At 33.1% G+C, this 17,879-nt stretch overlaps 2 protein-coding genes across 5 annotated transcripts in view; one reads left to right on the plus strand and one right to left on the minus strand.

Moving 5' to 3' along the window:
- Positions 1-872: 872 nt before the first annotated feature.
- LOC127850979 (uncharacterized) lies at positions 873-11,517 on the minus strand. 2 transcript variants are annotated; one of them, XM_052384377.1, is made up of 8 exons: positions 10,176-11,517; positions 9,772-9,885; positions 9,101-9,253; positions 8,593-8,814; positions 3,883-3,995; positions 2,946-3,088; positions 2,309-2,412; positions 873-2,109 (listed from the first exon to the last, which is right to left on the minus strand). In XM_052384377.1, exons 1-8 carry the CDS (start codon positions 10,702-10,704, stop codon positions 1,334-1,336), a joined length of 2,154 nt encoding a protein of 717 aa, XP_052240337.1. In that variant the 5' UTR covers positions 10,705-11,517; the 3' UTR covers positions 873-1,333. The 2 variants fall into 2 exon arrangements, with proteins under 2 accessions (XP_052240337.1, XP_052240339.1); XM_052384379.1 differs by lacking the exon at positions 873-2,109 and having other exon boundaries at positions 2,333-2,345.
- Positions 11,518-17,429: 5,912 nt separating this feature from the next.
- The window catches only part of LOC127850178 (uncharacterized), a 61,508-nt gene continuing 61,058 nt past the window's right edge, over positions 17,430-17,879 (plus strand). Inside the window, exon 1 of one of the 3 annotated variants that reach the window (XM_052383002.1) lies at positions 17,430-17,593. The gene's annotated coding sequence lies outside the window, so the exon portion shown is untranslated. The remainder of the gene's footprint in view (positions 17,594-17,879) is intronic. The other 2 variants (XM_052383001.1, XM_052383005.1) reach the window with 2 other exon arrangements.

The raw sequence follows: 17,879 nt of genomic DNA on the forward strand, positions 1-17,879 counted from the left end.
GCCTAGAAATGTTGACCTTCAGCAAATGGCTTTACGTTGGTTTGCTGCATATTGGTCTTCGTATTAAATTTGTTCGCAAATGAAACTAGTGAACATACTAAAATGAGATTCGATATTGTAAATGTGCGTATACATTTCTCATCGAACAGAACGTGTTCATTTACTAATTTCTTAAACCATTCATATTTATTTCATGTAAGCGTCGATTTCCTTTGATGTTTACGCTTCTACATTATGTTCCAGAAATAGAGTAACCCGTAGGTTCTAATATAATTAAACTTCATTTAACATGAAACATCATTTTAATGTCCATGGACTACTTTTGCGAAATTGATTAGAAGCATGGGCCCAGAAAGTGTTCGAAAGTACGGTTAATCTTGATTCAAGTCGATCTACCTGTAAACCATTTATGCGATTAATTTAAGAATCCATAAGTATGTAAATCGAAATAAATCGGTGTTTAATTGACCAAAGTTCAGTCAATGTGATGTTTGAATTATAAAAGTGTGTATGCACAAAATAACTATACATGTCATTTTCGAATGGTATGTATCTTTAATATCGTGTGTAAGGTAAGGGATGTCATTTTGTGATGTACATTTAATGCGTGTTGCCCTACGAATGCCCATATTAGATTAAATTGTATTGTTTTAGATTGCATTTTTCGATTTCATGTTAAGATGGAATATTTTGATTAACAATATGATTAACTAAATATTAGCCTTTCTTGGCACCAGCCCATTAAACATGCCATTTTTTATTTTCGGTTACACGTTTATGTAACTGTTGATAGCTGATTGAAAACAATGCGGAAAATGAGATGTGAATAATATATCAGTACTTTATTTTATTTAAGTAATTATTATTGCAGATCATCTATGAGTTAAATAAGTTTTATATATTGTTTTGTTTTCAATCGATAACAGATCATGAAAAGGTATGTACATTCATCAAAACAGGGACTGTCTGGACCTTAGTTGGCATACATTTTTTAAGTCATATAAACATCTCAGATTTTCAATGACTATCTTAAAACAGGACTTAAACAACAATTATAAAGCCTATTTGGCCGATATTCTCAAAACGAAACCAAGATCGCTCAAATGGGGTATCTCAGCGCCATTAGCCGGTCCTACGCAGATCGAACTGCTGGCCGTTCTACGGACGACAAATTGTGGATATGATCACTGACACAGATAAAGGATCACGCATATATGATGATGTGCCACAATGTCTCTAAGACTCATGGAGTCAAGATAAATATTAACTTTTAAACACGTTTACGATTATTATGCCATCAATGCTTAAACTGGTATCATTGTTTTAATGTTGTTTAAACAAGAGTTGATCTTATTGTTCTTATCTTAACCGAAAGTTCCTTTACCTTCGCTTCATTTCGTTCAGCGCGATAAGTATCGCATAACCTACACAGTTCGTTCACGATGTTTTCATTCGCGTGTCGCTCGCCATCGCGGTCACCTAAATATGCATATGCACGTTTGAGAAATTCATTACATTCCAGAAAATGCGGTAGCTTTGGTCTCTGTGTAACCAGGTTCTTCCAAAATGTTTGCACGGTTTTCCCGAGGTCGATACATTTCGCATACTGGCTTTTCTCTACGGCTACTTCCATCAGTTGGACCAAACTTTGAACGTGTGTGTATTGACCAGGACACCTTTCAGCACGAATGACTAACGCTTTCGTAAACATTTCCTCCGCTTTGTCAAAATTGCCTTCCTTTAGATACATTCTACCAACAGTAGTAGTAACATACGAAACGGTGTTTGCCTCCCTTATATTTTCTTTCTGAATTAAAGATTGTGCATCATTTAACAACTCGTTAGCTTCATGTATTTTATTTAAGTTTATATACTCCAAAGCAACATTTGCTTGAGATAAAACAGTGGACTGATGCGGAGCGCGCGTTTCTTGTTTAATGCGCAGTCCTTCTTGGAAATATTTTAACGCCATAACGGAGTCTCCCTTTTGGTGATACATAATTCCAATGTTGTTGATAACTACACCAACTGCAGGATGAATATCGCCGTGTATTGTCTTTGTTTTTTCGAGAGATTTGAGTAAAATTTTCTCTGATTTATCATACCTACCTGAACACAACAAATAACAACAGTACTTATGGAGTGTGCTTAATTATCAAGAAATTAAATCATATCAAGGTATGTAGTAAGATATGAAAGCAAATCGCATATCGCGGCGTATGTTGTTGACAACAAATATCAATATGAATTAATAAACACTTACACATATTAAACAAAATTAACATTATAGCACGAACGCTACGCTTACCAAGCCAAATTAACGTTATTCCCATGCTATTTAAGGACTGCAAGACGAGAAGCCGGTACTCATTACCAGAGGAGATTGATATGCAGTATGACTTTTTTAGGTAACTAAAATTTTTTAAAGTAAATGATTTATGTATACAGCAAACAATCGTAGATTCTTATTCAGAAAGTACAATTGATTGTATCCATTAGAATGGAAAAAAGCACCCATGAACTATCATGCAGTGCATACTTTATTTGATATGTCATTATCGTACGTATGGACGCGCATAGACTGCAATTTTTGCCGTACGGCTGTTTAATTGTATATTAGTCAATAAGCTAGGCGTATTGACCAATAATGGGTTATAAAGGTTTTTTTTAAACATACAGATTGTCATTATTTTTTTTAAATGTATAAAGCATTAAGAACGTGCCAACTATTTGAATATTACGATAGACGCAAATTGCATTTGTATTCTTTCAAACGCGAAGATATATCTCACTAATAAAAATCTTTTATTTATTAGTAAGAGGTAATAATGAAATTAAACACTTTCAATCAGACAATTTCTGCATTGAGATTAACTGCATTTAGGAGTTGTAAAACATTAGAACAGCATAGGTGTTTTTATATTTTGAAAGAAATCACACAATACCTGAGAGCAGTAAAGTTTTGATCCTGTAACATTAGGTTGTATCCAATCCGCTGATACACTGTGGCAAGCGCAACTGATTTTCCTCCGTCTTCCAACAGTTTTAAAGCATCTTTGTACATCCTCAATCCCTCCTTAAGATCGCCCTATTAAGATCAGTGTGCACCAAAAGCTTTGTCATGTGTATATATGTTATTAAATATCGTTTTATATTACAGTAACATATTTGAATTTCATCGAATGCCTTTACAATTTTGTGTGAATATTCTGCATCAAATTAATAATTATATCAAATATACTTGTGAGCATGTACAATTATGCAATTTTACTGTTACCAAGTTTGGACATAGATACACAGATATACGTACTAGATTTGCATAATGGACGGGTTAGATATGGAATATTATGAAGTCAAGATATTGTATACAATATTAATAAAGAAATTAGAACGCATCACAACCCTTAAATACATAAATGCGGATCAGTGAACGCTTAGTCAAACATCCACATGTTTGGGAAATATAAATGCTTGAAACGTCTTGAAAACAAAGATCGAAGCTTTTTGGGAATTGAAGATATTCTATACTTCTATTGTACTAATATAATGTTCATTCTATCAAACAAACTATAACTAACATTAACTAATTCGGCATTAATTGTATAATATTAATAACAAAATTATATGTATTCCCAAATAAATTAAAAAGATTTACTTGATTAAATATTTTCAAAAACGCCCTCAGAGTTGTTTAACGAACTCATTAATATAAAATGTGGCAAAACGATATGAGGGAATAAAGTTCAAAAACATTTTCCCTAGTTTTCTATAATACGATATAATTTATAAATAAAATGTTGCGAACATGTGCTTGTACTGTGACTTGTAAAAACGATGTGCTAATGTATCATTTGATTTCCATAAATTTGAAAATTCGAAAACCTTGACATTGGTGTAGATGGTACCAACTGAAATGTCTACTTTTGCGACGTCCGTATTTTTGCCGTATCTAGAAGCAGCTCGTTTGCATTCCCCGTAAAAGTCCTCACTAATTCCTGAATAATATAATAATAAAAAATAATGTATAGTTTGAGGAAGCTTAAAACTTTAAGTAAACTAAACATTTTTATCCAGCTTTTCTCTGACAAATTCATTATACAGTCAAGTTACCATTACCGGATCAGTAGCGTAATAAAGTTGTTTCGGTGAAAAGCAATATATGTTTTGAGACTTCTTTTACACCAGTTTGATTTAATATTACTTTTGCTTACTCCAGGTGCCTGTACCACGTGACTTTTTCGGCTATGTGTGGGACAATCGGATGTCAACAAACCATCGCTTCAGGTACGTTTCTGATAATTTCTTCATTAATTCAAAACCATTTTCAAAAAAAAAAAACAACGACGAGCGCCCGGTCATTGTCAAAATACACAACTTTGTTAAGTTTGCGCAAAATTAATTAAGTATATTTTCCAAAAAATGCAACCGCTTGTTTGAAAACACACAAAGTGAAATGCTATGTGTGGTATATTTGTTATTCAATCAACAAAAACGTTCATTATAATATTGTTGAAGGTTTAAAAAATAGGGCGGACATGGTAATTCTTCATAGAGAAGCTACATATATTGTATGTTTGCGCATATACATCAGATTCATAGTCTGTGTATAAAAATGCAATAATGCTATGTGTGGGACACATTTTTGAAATGCTATGTGTGGTATGCAAGAATTTTCCCGTCAGTTCTGCATTTAATCTGAACACAGTTTTGTAAGAATCTACAACATATACTTCAGTCTGTACTGCAAATATATCAAATTAACCAAATGTTACATGATGGAATACTGAAGTTATTGTGTAATGTTTAAACAATTTATGTTTAATTGAACATAAATTTTAAATAAAATACACTGCGTAATTGTTATCCAACCAATGGTCTTTTTTAACAAACACGTTATGTTGAACTATAATATTTTCTTTTATTTGACTTATTGTTTAAATATATATCATGATTGATATTTCTGCCTGATTATTAAATTCGGTTCTTTTTTTATAAATGAATGACAAAGAAAGTAAAAGCACTTGCTTTAAAATGGGTTTTACGTCTGTTGTTTTTCAGACTTGACAAGGATTAGTCGAAGGATTTGTAACGCTTTAAGGCGCGAAGCTGTGTTAGAATTAGATGAACACCATCAAACCACACGGAAGGTGTTATGCGGCAAGTTAATTATCAAAACCACAGTGACTGAGACGGACCCAGCTTCATTCTGTGATGTTTACGGAAAGCTTTTTCAACTAATTATGCAAACATACCATTTAATATGTATTTTGGCATAATCAAAACAAAGTGTATGTATTGATATTTGTGTATATTAATGTGTTTTGTATCTATGTTATTAATGAAATTGATAAGATGAATATAAAATCTGAGTATATATGTTAATAAAACAATTGTTTCATAACAAATAACAATATAAATCCAATGATGATTGTTTGTGGTCTATTAAGTTCATTTAGTTCCAATATCATCTCCATATGAATATCTTAAGTATATCAAAATAAACACTTCATTAATAATAATATTGCTTTATAACCAGCATGCACATGTTACAATAGAAATTAAAGCACCAAGTACATAAAGAAGTACATCAGTATTCGCAAAGTAACAAATTTTGCTATACAAACTTATAAATGATCTAATTAACAGGTAACAAATGATCATCGCAAAAAAGTCTTGGCTTTGGGGGTTTATTATACCAACAAACATATTTAATTGTATTAATACTTCATGAACTCAATTTCAAATGAAATCTCAATTACTGAAAATAGTGTAAGATATTTAATGAAAATACTCATTCGACCCGGTCATGAAAGGGGCTGCAAGATCTTGTTACCACCGCACCAAGTAATAAACAATACATGTTGTTCAATTTGTAGAATTGTCAAATGTGTATTTAATGTTTACTTTGATTGTTTTCTTTCACTGCAATACTTGCACCATCTGGTAACAAAACAAACAGTCTTTTAAACTTTTGAACATTAACTATATATGACAACTTTTCATTGATCAAGATATCAGTACGTCTCTTGAAGGTGCTTCCAAAAATACTTTAATCTCCCTGAAAAGAACAAAATACACATGAAATAAACTGTAAAACTTAAAATAAATAAATAAATAATTGTCATGCGTGATATATAAGATAGTTCAATAGGATTTAGATACGAATACATGATTTTACAGAAAAATAAGTTATTGATCCTTTTGTCTATTTGTTTAAATAATGCTGTATTATCTCTTTATGCTTATTTAATAACTCTCGTTACGGTCTTATATGTTTACACATTCCTGATAAAAAGCACACAACCATAAGTTCAATAACACTTTTTGTAATTTTGTTACAATTATATTCACATGACACCTTGCACCAACAATCCTTATTATTTTGTGTATTAAACAAGTGCCTTAGTTGGAAGTAACAATTTACTGAAAATTTAACATTTTGTAACAATCAATTTTATAGAAACTCACAAGAAAAGGTTTGACGCAACAGAAATAATTTCCTTCCCGTGCGTGGGTGGCTTTGTGTTTGGAGATTCCCGACTGTGTTTTGACCTCTCTACAACACTGTTCCCAAACAAATGGCATTCTACAAGTAAAAAATATGAATATAAATTATCGACAATCATGATAATTTTGAGTAACATGAACGTCGCGATTATCATATTTTAAGCACGCAAAACAGTACCAACAATGTTTTATTGACCAACTTTTGTTATTTAGACAGACTAAAAATATTATTTATGTTTATGTCAATCTTTCGATTCTCTGGTTTAGTATGTATACCACACATAGCATTTAAAAAACGTGTCCCACACATAGCATTATTGCATTTTTAAGCACACACTCCGAATCAGAAGTATTTGTGCAAACATACAATGTATGTAGCTTCTCTATGAAGAATTACAATGTCCGCCCAATTTTTTAAACCTTCGACAATATTATAATGAACCTTTTTGTTGATTGAATACAAAATATACCACACATAGCATTTCAATTCGTGTCTTTTCAAACGCGCGGTTACACTTTTTGGAAAAAAATACTTAATTAATTTTGCGCAAGATTAACAAAGTTGTGTATTTTGACAATGACCGGGCTCTCGTCTTTATTTTTTTGAAAATGGTTTTGAATTAATGAAGAAACTATTAAAAACGTTACCTGAAGCGATGGTTTGTTGACATCCGATTGTCCCACACATAGCCGAAAAAGTCACGCGGTACAGGCACCTTGTTACTGTTTTAGAGCAAAGTCTTATTTTCAAGCGCCGGTAAAATGTATTTGAGATACCCTTTTTCGCCTCTGAAATCATGCATTAACGGATCAGTTGTAGCCATAACGGATCACGTGATCGAAACCATTCAGTAGGGCATCTAACACGCTATTTGAACTATTGAAGCATGAACTACGTTGTTTACAATGACCAAGTAACATTGCCAGTTATAAATTATAATCATTTTTTGTTTTTTTATTGTTTTCTATATGCTATATTGTATCTACACTTAACGCATGACGTTCGTGTGTGAATTATCTGTTGAAAATCCTAAATATATCTTAAAGATATGGGCATCTAATAAACCATGTAAATTGTTTGAATCATATCTTATCATCGATATTGAACATGGAACATAAATAAAACATTAAGATTGAGATTATTTATTGAAAGAATCAACAAGATTTGCATATATTTTCATATAAAATATTATCAATACGCATATTATCACGCTTGATCTGTTATTGCCCTAATTCTTCAATTCATTTAAGTTGTTGCAAAATCTTAAACACGAATCAACACTGAAGTGGACTTTTGCAGGCAGAAAGACTACTAAATGGCCTTTAAATTAATGCGTAAACTTCTTACTTTCCAACACAGATATAGCATGTGGCCGCAATTAATCATAAACCTCGATTTGGAAACGAGACGAAAGTCAACAAAGTCGTATGTATCAGCAAAACATACCGAAATGTTTGACAAAGAGTAGCTCCGATTACGACTCAATCAATGCGTTTTCTAAGAACAGGCCTTGAACATGCTGTGTGCAAACAATCATCTAAAAATGTCAACTATTTATCGCGATACGCAGAATTGAACAGACTCAAAGTAATCCGCTATGGGTAATGATCCGGTAATGGTAACTTGACTGTACCAGATTCTAAGAAATTACTACTGCAAATACTGCTGAAACGGACAACCTTATAAAAATCAAAACCCGAAGCGCAAATTCACACATTGTGCAAGTAAGGATCAATAGAAACATAATGTTCATCACAGTCATCCGAACGTCTCAGGAATAAGCATGTTGTTATGCCGCACTTCAATACAATATATATGTCATTGTATTATCTCATCCGCGAATACTATGCAGTTATAAATCGAATTTGTCACAATATTAAACTGAGCAAAAAATGTTTCCGAAACGTAACAAGTGTTGGGCAGTCAGATTCGGATGACAGATTGTATTAAACTAAGATTGTAAATGATGTAATAAAATGTAACAATCTCTGGCACGCATGGTGTCACAACATGTTCGAAATCAGACGTTTGATTAAAGTCTCGCGTATAAAATAAAACATTTAAGAATGAAAGAATTACGGTACCAGGCATATATTTCTCAATAAATGATGTGCACTCAGTCGCCATCTGAATGAAGAAGGCATACGTGTCCTGAGTTGTATGATAAATTTCAGCCAACAACTTCTGAAGATTAGGTTGCTCCACAGCGAACTCTGCAAGAGCGCTTGCATATTCATGGGAATGAAAACGTCGTGATATGTCCATCAGAACTGCTGAAAACGTTCGGCTGTACCGACTTCGTATCTCTGAAATAAAATCACTTTAAGAAAAAGTCATATCTTCCACCTGTTGTGTTATAGTTGCCTTATATTAAAATTGTACTTTTTTAAGTTGTCAATATAGACATCTGAGGCCCTATTTCGTCTGTATAAGGCTTACTTGTATTTGAAATAGTATGGGGACATATTACAACTATTCACTAAATCAAGCTCATGGTCGTAAAAAATTATCACACTGGCGTCAAAGCACAAACTAATTTGAGATAAATCTTTATTTCCGACTTTATAATAAAACACAAAGTTATTAATATACCTGGAAGATTCTGAATGGCATAGAATGTATTCAAACATTCTCGAAGAATCCCCTGAATGTTAAATCGTCGCTTTGCAAGGTCATAATTCAGAAAGTGGCGGCTTAGTTGTGGGACAAGCACTTGGCTTTTGACAGTTGCCTGTGTCTGGAAATCTGTATATATGGACATATAAAAATAGGGCAAATATTTAAAGTATCTTTGTAGCTTATTAAACTGAAGTGAGACCTTTCGTCTACAATGAAATAACACATATTCAATATACAATGTACATCAATGATACCTAGCATTTATAATTTACGTTTTAGCGACAAATGGTCGCTATGTTCTACCCTTGCCAATTCATGCTGTGTTGTATGACCTATTCTAACCCAGATAAAACGAAATAAGTGTAGATTGTCGAAATAAAACATCTTTTTGACCTTAAAAACTAATATCAACAAACTTTGATTTGGGGAACGACTGCATTGATATTTTAAACAATCTCCACAAAAATTCAAATACTTTTTCATCTTGTGTTGAATGAACTTAACACCTCTATACTTTAACTTTACTGAACAGTCAACTGTCTGCCGTAATGGTTTATTCTAAGTTTGACCATATATAAAACACGTTGTATAAGTAAATACTCTTTTTAATTCAAGGTATGACATTGTTCAACTATAATTTTTACCTAGCATAGACTGCGCCTCTTCGGTATTAAATGACCCCGGAATGAAGTTAAGAATTGTGTACCTGTCTTTCAACACTGGTGAAAGACGATCAATAAAACTGCAATACACTTTGGCTGAAACAAAACACAATGAAAATGGCATTTTATTTTTGGTAAAAGTTATGTATATTAAGGATGGCAAGAAGCTGAAACGTGTGTGATTATTTAGCGGGTACTACGATACGAAATTATTGTTCTCATTATTTCATCAGTCAGCCTAATCCTTTTCGACAAACGAGGTTGAGTTATGTAGCTTAATAAATTGTATTTCACCAAAAAGGTGTACTTTCTTATTTTGTACTGTCAATATGTTACAAAATACAAAAAAATATTAAAATACAGTATTCACAACTGTGCTTACCTACCTATTCTCTCTTCCTCTGGGAAGGTTTCTAGACTGAGAGTAGTCAATCTGATCGAAACTAGAATTTCTACCATTTCTTTTGGGCTTAGCAAACCATCATTATTACGCAGCTCTGACCCTATCATCAGAATTAAAAGTGGTATCCCTTCACTGAGTTCCACGATTGGATCCAGATAATCTCCAAAAGCTACTTCGGGTGCTTCGGCTCTCAAAAGTTCCACAGAATCGACTCGCTTCAGAGGGGAAACTTCGCAGATGTGGTAAATACGACGCCGATTTACAAGTTGAAACTTAGTCGTAGATGTCAGAAGAACTTTTATATAATTGTAATTGAGTAGAGATATGAAAAGGTTTTGAATTGTGTCCCGGGTTTCTTCTTTATCTAGAAAATATTCAGCGTTGTCAAAAAAGAAAATGTATTTACATTCATTTGACAATAGTTGTTCAAAAAGTTGACTTTCCCAGAAAGTTGGTTCTTTTGATTGCGAGTCTACATGCACGGAAAAGCAAGCGCATATATTGACGTACATCGACGCTAGATCGCTTGTAGCTTTTAGGTCGACATAAATGACTTTATCGTAACTCTCTGATACACTAGCCAAAAACTATTTTGCCAGCCTTGATGTGCCGACCGAACGCATGCCGAAAATTCCAAACATCCTGTGTTTGTCCCATGCTGCTTGTAGATCACATAGCTCGTCATGACGTCCAACAAATGGCGCCCCTAGCGTATCCTCGATTCCGAAACTCATAGTGACAATGCAGTCGCGACGCTTTATTCACAACGAAATAGCTCAACTATAGCAACGTTAAGCCATTAGAGGTAGTATAATACACAGCGTGTTCTGTTGAAGAGAGAAATGTGTTTTTTCATCGTTATTCAATATGCACGTAGCCTTTCTGTGGTTAGCGGTGATCGAATATTTCAATATCAATGGCTGTGTAATTTCAACCAACGATGGCTGAATTGATGATTCATATGTGTGTTTTACTTTCAATAGACCGCGCTCTGTGAAATGGTGTTTAATGCTTGTGCGTAACGTGTCGTCCCAGATTAGCCGGTGCAGTCCGCACAGGCTAATTAGGGACGAAACTTTCCGCTTTAATGATATTTTTCGTTTCAAGAAAGTATATTCTTAGCAATAATCTAGTTTAGGCGGAAAGTGTCGTCCTTGATTTCGGACGAAATTACGCACATGCATTAAACCCCCTTTTCACAGTACGCGGCTCAAATATTGTTATTTATGGTTCAATCTCTTGACGGTACTCGTTGTTTATCTCTCAGTTGAAAAAGAAACACATTAACCCATTAATGTCAAGTGGACCCATCCTTCTAAATTGGATCAATTTATTTCCAAAATGAGGGATGTCTCGTATATTTATTTCTATATTTAGAATATTTGTTACAAAAATTCATTTTAAGCAAACAGCGCATCATGCGGCGTCTCATCTGGGTCTACGCTGTTTGCCAAGGCCTTTTTTTCTAGACGCTAGGCATAAATGGGTTAAACTATATCATTCAAACGTGTCCTGTCGTATAGTGTTTATACCAGCCTATGTATGTATATATATACGTATATATGTACTTGACAAAGACAAGTGATATGCCGGCTGTTTCACTTTAACAAACTTTAATATTTGATGTTGCCTTTCTGAGTAAGAAATTTTATATAATAGTTTAATGACGAAAAAAGTTTGCGAAAGTTGTTCATCTTAACGTATTTGTCATGACATGTTTGGGTAATTATTAATTAAATACTTCTGTATACTTGTTCAGATACAATCGTAGCATTAATACACATTATTTACACAATTAACCCTACATAAATATCAATGATATACCATTTAAACATTAAATACAGAAGTATGTACATACCATCCGTAGTTTCGTTTTATAAATTACTTTGTATAATACTCGCGTACAACAATAACTACCCAAAACGTCCAAATATCCTGTTACAGTTAGTTTGAATGTATATAATTGGCAACGAATGACGAGACGAGAACTAAATTAAGGCGAAACAAATTTTCGTTTCAGGCCTGAACAAACGTTTATGTGTATATACAAAATGACTCTTCAATTTTTGACCTCTATTTATAAGCCAGAAAAGAATAGTTTTTAAACAATCAGATTTTCCCCTATTTTTACTGACTCTAAATTGTCGGACAGCTGTATTTTATCTGTATTAATCTTACCTGTATTTGCGTTAATCCTATGATATCACACCTGTGTTTTTACAATCGGATGACGGTAATAAAACCTTGTAGATGAATACAAGAAGTCGGTGGACCGTTATGTTTGTTAAATTTTTCAACAGGCTTGGGTGCTTTATACAGTCACTGATTGAACCCGATAGCTTAAAGAAGTAATGCAGTTAAATTTGATATATTTAAAGGTTCATACTCTAGTATATTAATTCTAATATTTGTATTTTGTTGTCAAAGTTCAACATAGGAGTATTTCTCTGTCAAACTACATTAAACATATTAACGTAGATGAAATAGGTATATGTTCATTGTATCTCTTAATTTACTTTTGTTAATATTTTTGTGTACCCACATTTTCGTTTAATTACTTTATAGTGTCCGAAAACTTAGAGTAATTAAGGTATTGGATTTGTGTTTGTTTGAAGTATCATCTCCATTTTATGTTTTCATATACAGAAATTTTAAGAACAACAACTTGAAAGACAAATTGAAAAATATCCTAAAATCCTAAAAATCCGTAACAATATTATTGCAGTGTAAGCTATGGATAAATACAAGCATCTAATTATTAACAAAAACCCAACTCAATTAATTGCCAGCTCATAATCCAATACAAGGGTCAAATTTATTAAGAAGTAGGCCGCATAACTGAAGCATGCATATTGGTTCGCCTTACCCACGTATCACACTCTTATATCGATTATATCGATCGATACGTATTTATATCATACACCGCGAGAACGTTGATCCTATATTAAATACATAACTATATTAACATTTGAATGGTATTAAATGGCGAACGTTGTACAATGTAGATGTTTTGATTATGCAGAACTGCTTTCTAGTGTAAAGGAACAGTTATCACTTTAATTATAGACAAATGATGCAGCGCACCACTGTCTCAACGATAAATGTGTGTTCACTTTTAGTGTATCAGACAAAGCATATCCAATTTTTATAAGTACGGATTTTTTTTCAGTATTTAGAATCAATTCTATGCATAGCACATTGTGGAAATCATCTAAACTAGTACAGGTAAATAGCAGTTAATTAGAGGTACAGTAAGAGTCAGTGCACACGCTCTGCTTTCAAAATATATGCAAATGCTCCGCAAAGCGTTGTAATGTTAATCGACAAAACAAAAATAGAATTAGTTATCGAAATACATTTAAATGAGATTGACAACACACTTATGCATATTTTACGAAAAAGTGGCGTTCGGCATTCGGTCTTTCAATATATGTCAGAAGGAAGCAGTAATAACAAACATCTATAAATGAAATGACGTCGATTGGTTTTCTTTGGGCATATCTAGTTTACTTTAAATGAAAGGTATAACAGCGATTCACAACACAACCATTACGGCTGTAGTAAAATTACAATTCACACTGTTTAAAACATTATTCACCACCCAATGCCTTTAGTTCAATAAATGGTACCCAGCACATGTGATATTTCACAACCTGTGCGAGTGAGTTTGTGCTGTGTATGATTGAAGTACTTTTGGTACCGATATTTTGCGCAATATGTGCAGGAGACGCTTTATTTAAATTTTCGCGAACATCGTCGTAACAAAAGGACATTGACGTAACATTGTATAAACACTCATTATGTGTACCATTTTAATCAGTGATAAACGATAATCCTAATGATTTGACAAATCAACTATTCGATCACTTATGAGTATGGGTGTATTCGTATTTGAAAATGAATAGAAAGTATAAACCACACGACAACGCGCGTGTTCGTATTTTATTGCACATACGTGTTTAAATGCAATATTTCGAATGATAACAATAATAAAGAATGGATGAAGACATGTTTGAAAGGACATTATTTTAATGCTCCACGGCATATATCAGAGATTGACAATTTGCAAAAAAAAGACGGGTATTAAGACGTAGCAGCTCTATAAATAGAATGTACTTCGATCTGTATCGTATGATTGCATTGACCTGACAATCGTTATAATCCGGTTGCAGTCGACTGTTATATTTATAATATGATAATCTTGCTACTCGCGTACTGCATATATTAAAAAAGAAACACCTACCAACAAGCGGCATGGTAGCCATAGTTATGAATATCATAGCTGAAAATGTCGCATTTTATATTTGTGATTTTTGCGACATAAACATATTGAAAATCCCCATATCAAAACCAAAACAGATTGACAATTGATCGACAGAAGCCATACAAACTCCCGAATAGTGCCCATTGAATACAACATCGATGGACAATGTGTACACATTTTGTGAATACGTTTGATAAGATACACATATCATAATAACTGTTTTGTTCGAAAACGAAGCGGTTATTTTCCAGACCAGTTTAATGTGTAAAAAGATTACTTCGTTGTATTTAATGGCCATTGGAGTTTTAATCTTATTGAAGTAACGAACGTGTGCTCGTTCTGTTATAAAAAAAAAATATATATCTACCAAAATAATTTTCGCTGATTGCTGTTTATTTACACACTGTTCTATTTAGTTATAGAAAATTAAAATATTCATTAATGCTAAAACATTATGTAGGCTTGCAGTAGTTATTGAAAACAATATACATAACAAATCCGAAAGTGATAATGACGTTTCGGATCAAGCTTTAAATGTCCATTAAAAAATATCCGAATAAAACTCTAGTCACGTGATGAAACAACGGCCCCAAATACGAACATTTGCGAAATTTCTTAACAACAGCAACGTCATTAGCTTCACAGACTGTGACTGTTTAAAAGTACCATAACACATTACCCCACTATAATACTGGCTTGAGAAGACAGAGTCATCAAATGATGTTATCTGTTGAAGTAATGTCGCCGATTTTGTTTTCTTTATTTGTTGAAGACCTTGAGCTGTACCTACAAGACAACATTAACTCTGGTTTGAGTATAGATGATATTACGACGATTTTACTATTATTTGCTGACGACATGATCATTTTAGGCAAGTCACCTGCTGAAGTCAAGTCACATTGAATATATTGTATTTATACTGCAATTCTTGGGGTTTAAATGTGAGCACTGCGACACCATAATCTGTCACAAGAGCGTGCCACCTTGCATTATTTGACAGATCATACTTTCTCTTTTACTCATCGATTTCCATTTGAAGTTAGCCGGTTGTGCCGACTCAATTCGTCCTTGTACGAACATTTTGAGTCGCGCTCGATCAGATCAATAATTGCACTTGATTAAAGTGTGCATTTTCTGTCATGACATTCAATTAATATAAACTCTTTTTTTTCTTTCATCGAATAAGGGTTCGTTGACGCCTGTTCTTTGAGATGTGCCTCGGCAACCACATATATTCAACAAGTCAACTAATTACCGCTCAGGAGTATACTTTGTAAGTTGTTTAAATGTTCTGAGAAAACATTGGGTTAAGCATAGTTTGGAATTCACTACGACTGCTGTTAAAACATGCAGCCCTTAAATCTGATACTTACAACTTCTAAAACAGTCGAAACGCTACTCCCTATTTATCAAGATGCGAAATATACGTGTTCACACAGCTTTTAATAAACATTTAATATCAAATTTACTTTACAACAAATAAAATCAGTTTAAATGACATCAATGTAAAATTCCTTGGTATTGACGATTTAGTTTAACTACATGTGTAGATTTAATATGGGTTGTTATGAGGACGACTTAACTTTTGTTAGCTTGTTTATTTGATAAATGTATACGTGTACATGATTTTTGATCGTGAACATCATGTTACAAACATCAATTACAAAACACCAAAAGTAATGTTAAACGCCACTGAACATTAATGCTAGAATGCTTTGGGAACACAGATTCTGAATAACATTGAATAGTGTAATTTGAGACGGTTGGACATCCAAGATTTTTGACATAATTGTTTAATCCCTTCGTGTAAGTCAGACATGCATCTCGTTATTCTGTTTACTGTTATCAACTGCTTGTACTTAAAACGGTAACTTCTCGTGTATTAAAGCTATTACCCAAAATATCTTCCACTTAACACTTATAGTTACCTGATGCAACACTAAACAATCACCTCAATATTACGGCGAGGCTGATGTTTTGAAGGCCGTTCACCTCATATTCGGTAGATGACGCTCAGTTAAATGTATGCCTCTGAATGATTCATGCAGTGATGGTTAAGTGCTAAAAATAGCAAATTAACAATCTGTTCGGTTTACACAATGCATATATGGGGTCAAACTCGCTCTGATAAAGGCGAAATATGAAGAGTTCATTTATCGATATATGATTGTAGCAATCTCTATACATCAACAACCGATCAATAATTAACGTCAATTGATAGATGCTTGCATCAGAATTTCCTCCATGATATTTCAACATTCTTCGAGCAGTTATGTAATTCGATGTCGTAGAAAGCTTTTTGGTTCGTGCACATTTTCATATGATTTTGAATCGTTGCAAACAAGATAAATACGTAGTTTAAAGGGACTTGTGCACAGATTTTCCTATTTTTAAAAATTTCGCTTACTTATTATTGTTTTTGAAGTACAGCTGTATTATTTGAAAAAGTAATCATAACAAGGAAAACGATAAAATTGATAAAACCAGAACATGTCCTGCGGATCACCTCGGGTATTTCTAAAGTAAAAGCCACGTCGCTCTCACCACAGCCCGCAGGCTTTCCTACCTTAATAAGTCGTTAAAACGCAATGTCGGTTATACACGTTTTTGCTTAAATTTATTTTTATGTTTGAATATATTACATACATAAGCTTTCGAATCTGACATTTTGTTTAGAAAATCGCCGTTTCGCCAAACTGTGAGCACGTCGCTTTTAAATTAATCCAATATGGTATGTTTGGTGTTTAAAACATATATATTTAGTACCCTCTCTTTAAAGTACACATTCACATGTGTACACAGCGCACTCTTTTATTCATTATAATTTTTATCGTTTATGTTAGAACTTTATTTTAAATATCGTGTTATGCATAACAATTATTTCATACCACTTATATCTTTTTTTAAAACCTTGCACGCGTAATGTTAAGTATGTAAGGTAGGGCAATGTGTTAATGTCTATAAATAGAACTTCGGGAAATCCAGATGAGTATACAACTTCAATGCTTAGCCTACACGTTTCCCTCGGCTATCTCGTTTACAGGGTTAATTGTTCAGCGATGGGAGTTGTTTGTAAACTTCAATTACACTGTGGACTGTATATTGTGGACTTTACGTCTGTGCATTAAACCATCATTGTAAGTTATGCTGTTTGTATTTATGTTAATATAACTAGCTTTAAAACAATGCGCGAATATTAAAGTCAATACATTAAATTACGTTTACTATGCCAATGGACAATACTAATATTCGTTCGTGTGATTTACTAATGCTCATCTTCGTATAAAAACACTAGTATTAAGATTTAGTGAATCAATGTATCTAATACTTGTTTCAATAAGAATTAAATACAAACATATCGTAATTGAATAGCATAAAATCGATAAAAGATTAAATGCTTATGTACTGGCTATAGTGTAAATT

Source organism: Dreissena polymorpha, chromosome 11, assembly GCF_020536995.1.
Source record: "Dreissena polymorpha isolate Duluth1 chromosome 11, UMN_Dpol_1.0, whole genome shotgun sequence".
NCBI lineage: Eukaryota > Metazoa > Mollusca > Bivalvia > Myida > Dreissenidae > Dreissena > Dreissena polymorpha.

Coding starts and splice junctions, on each gene's coding strand:
- LOC127850979 (XM_052384377.1), bottom strand. CDS start 10,704: ATGTACGTCAATATATGCGCTTGCTTTTCCGTGCATGTAGACTCGCAA. Junction 9,886..10,175: donor CCCAGAGGAAGAGAGAATAG/GTAGGTAAGCAC, acceptor GTTTTGTTTCAG/CCAAAGTGTATTGCAGTTTT. Junction 8,815..9,100: donor TGCCATTCAGAATCTTCCAG/GTATATTAATAA, acceptor ATTTTATTTCAG/AGATACGAAGTCGGTACAGC.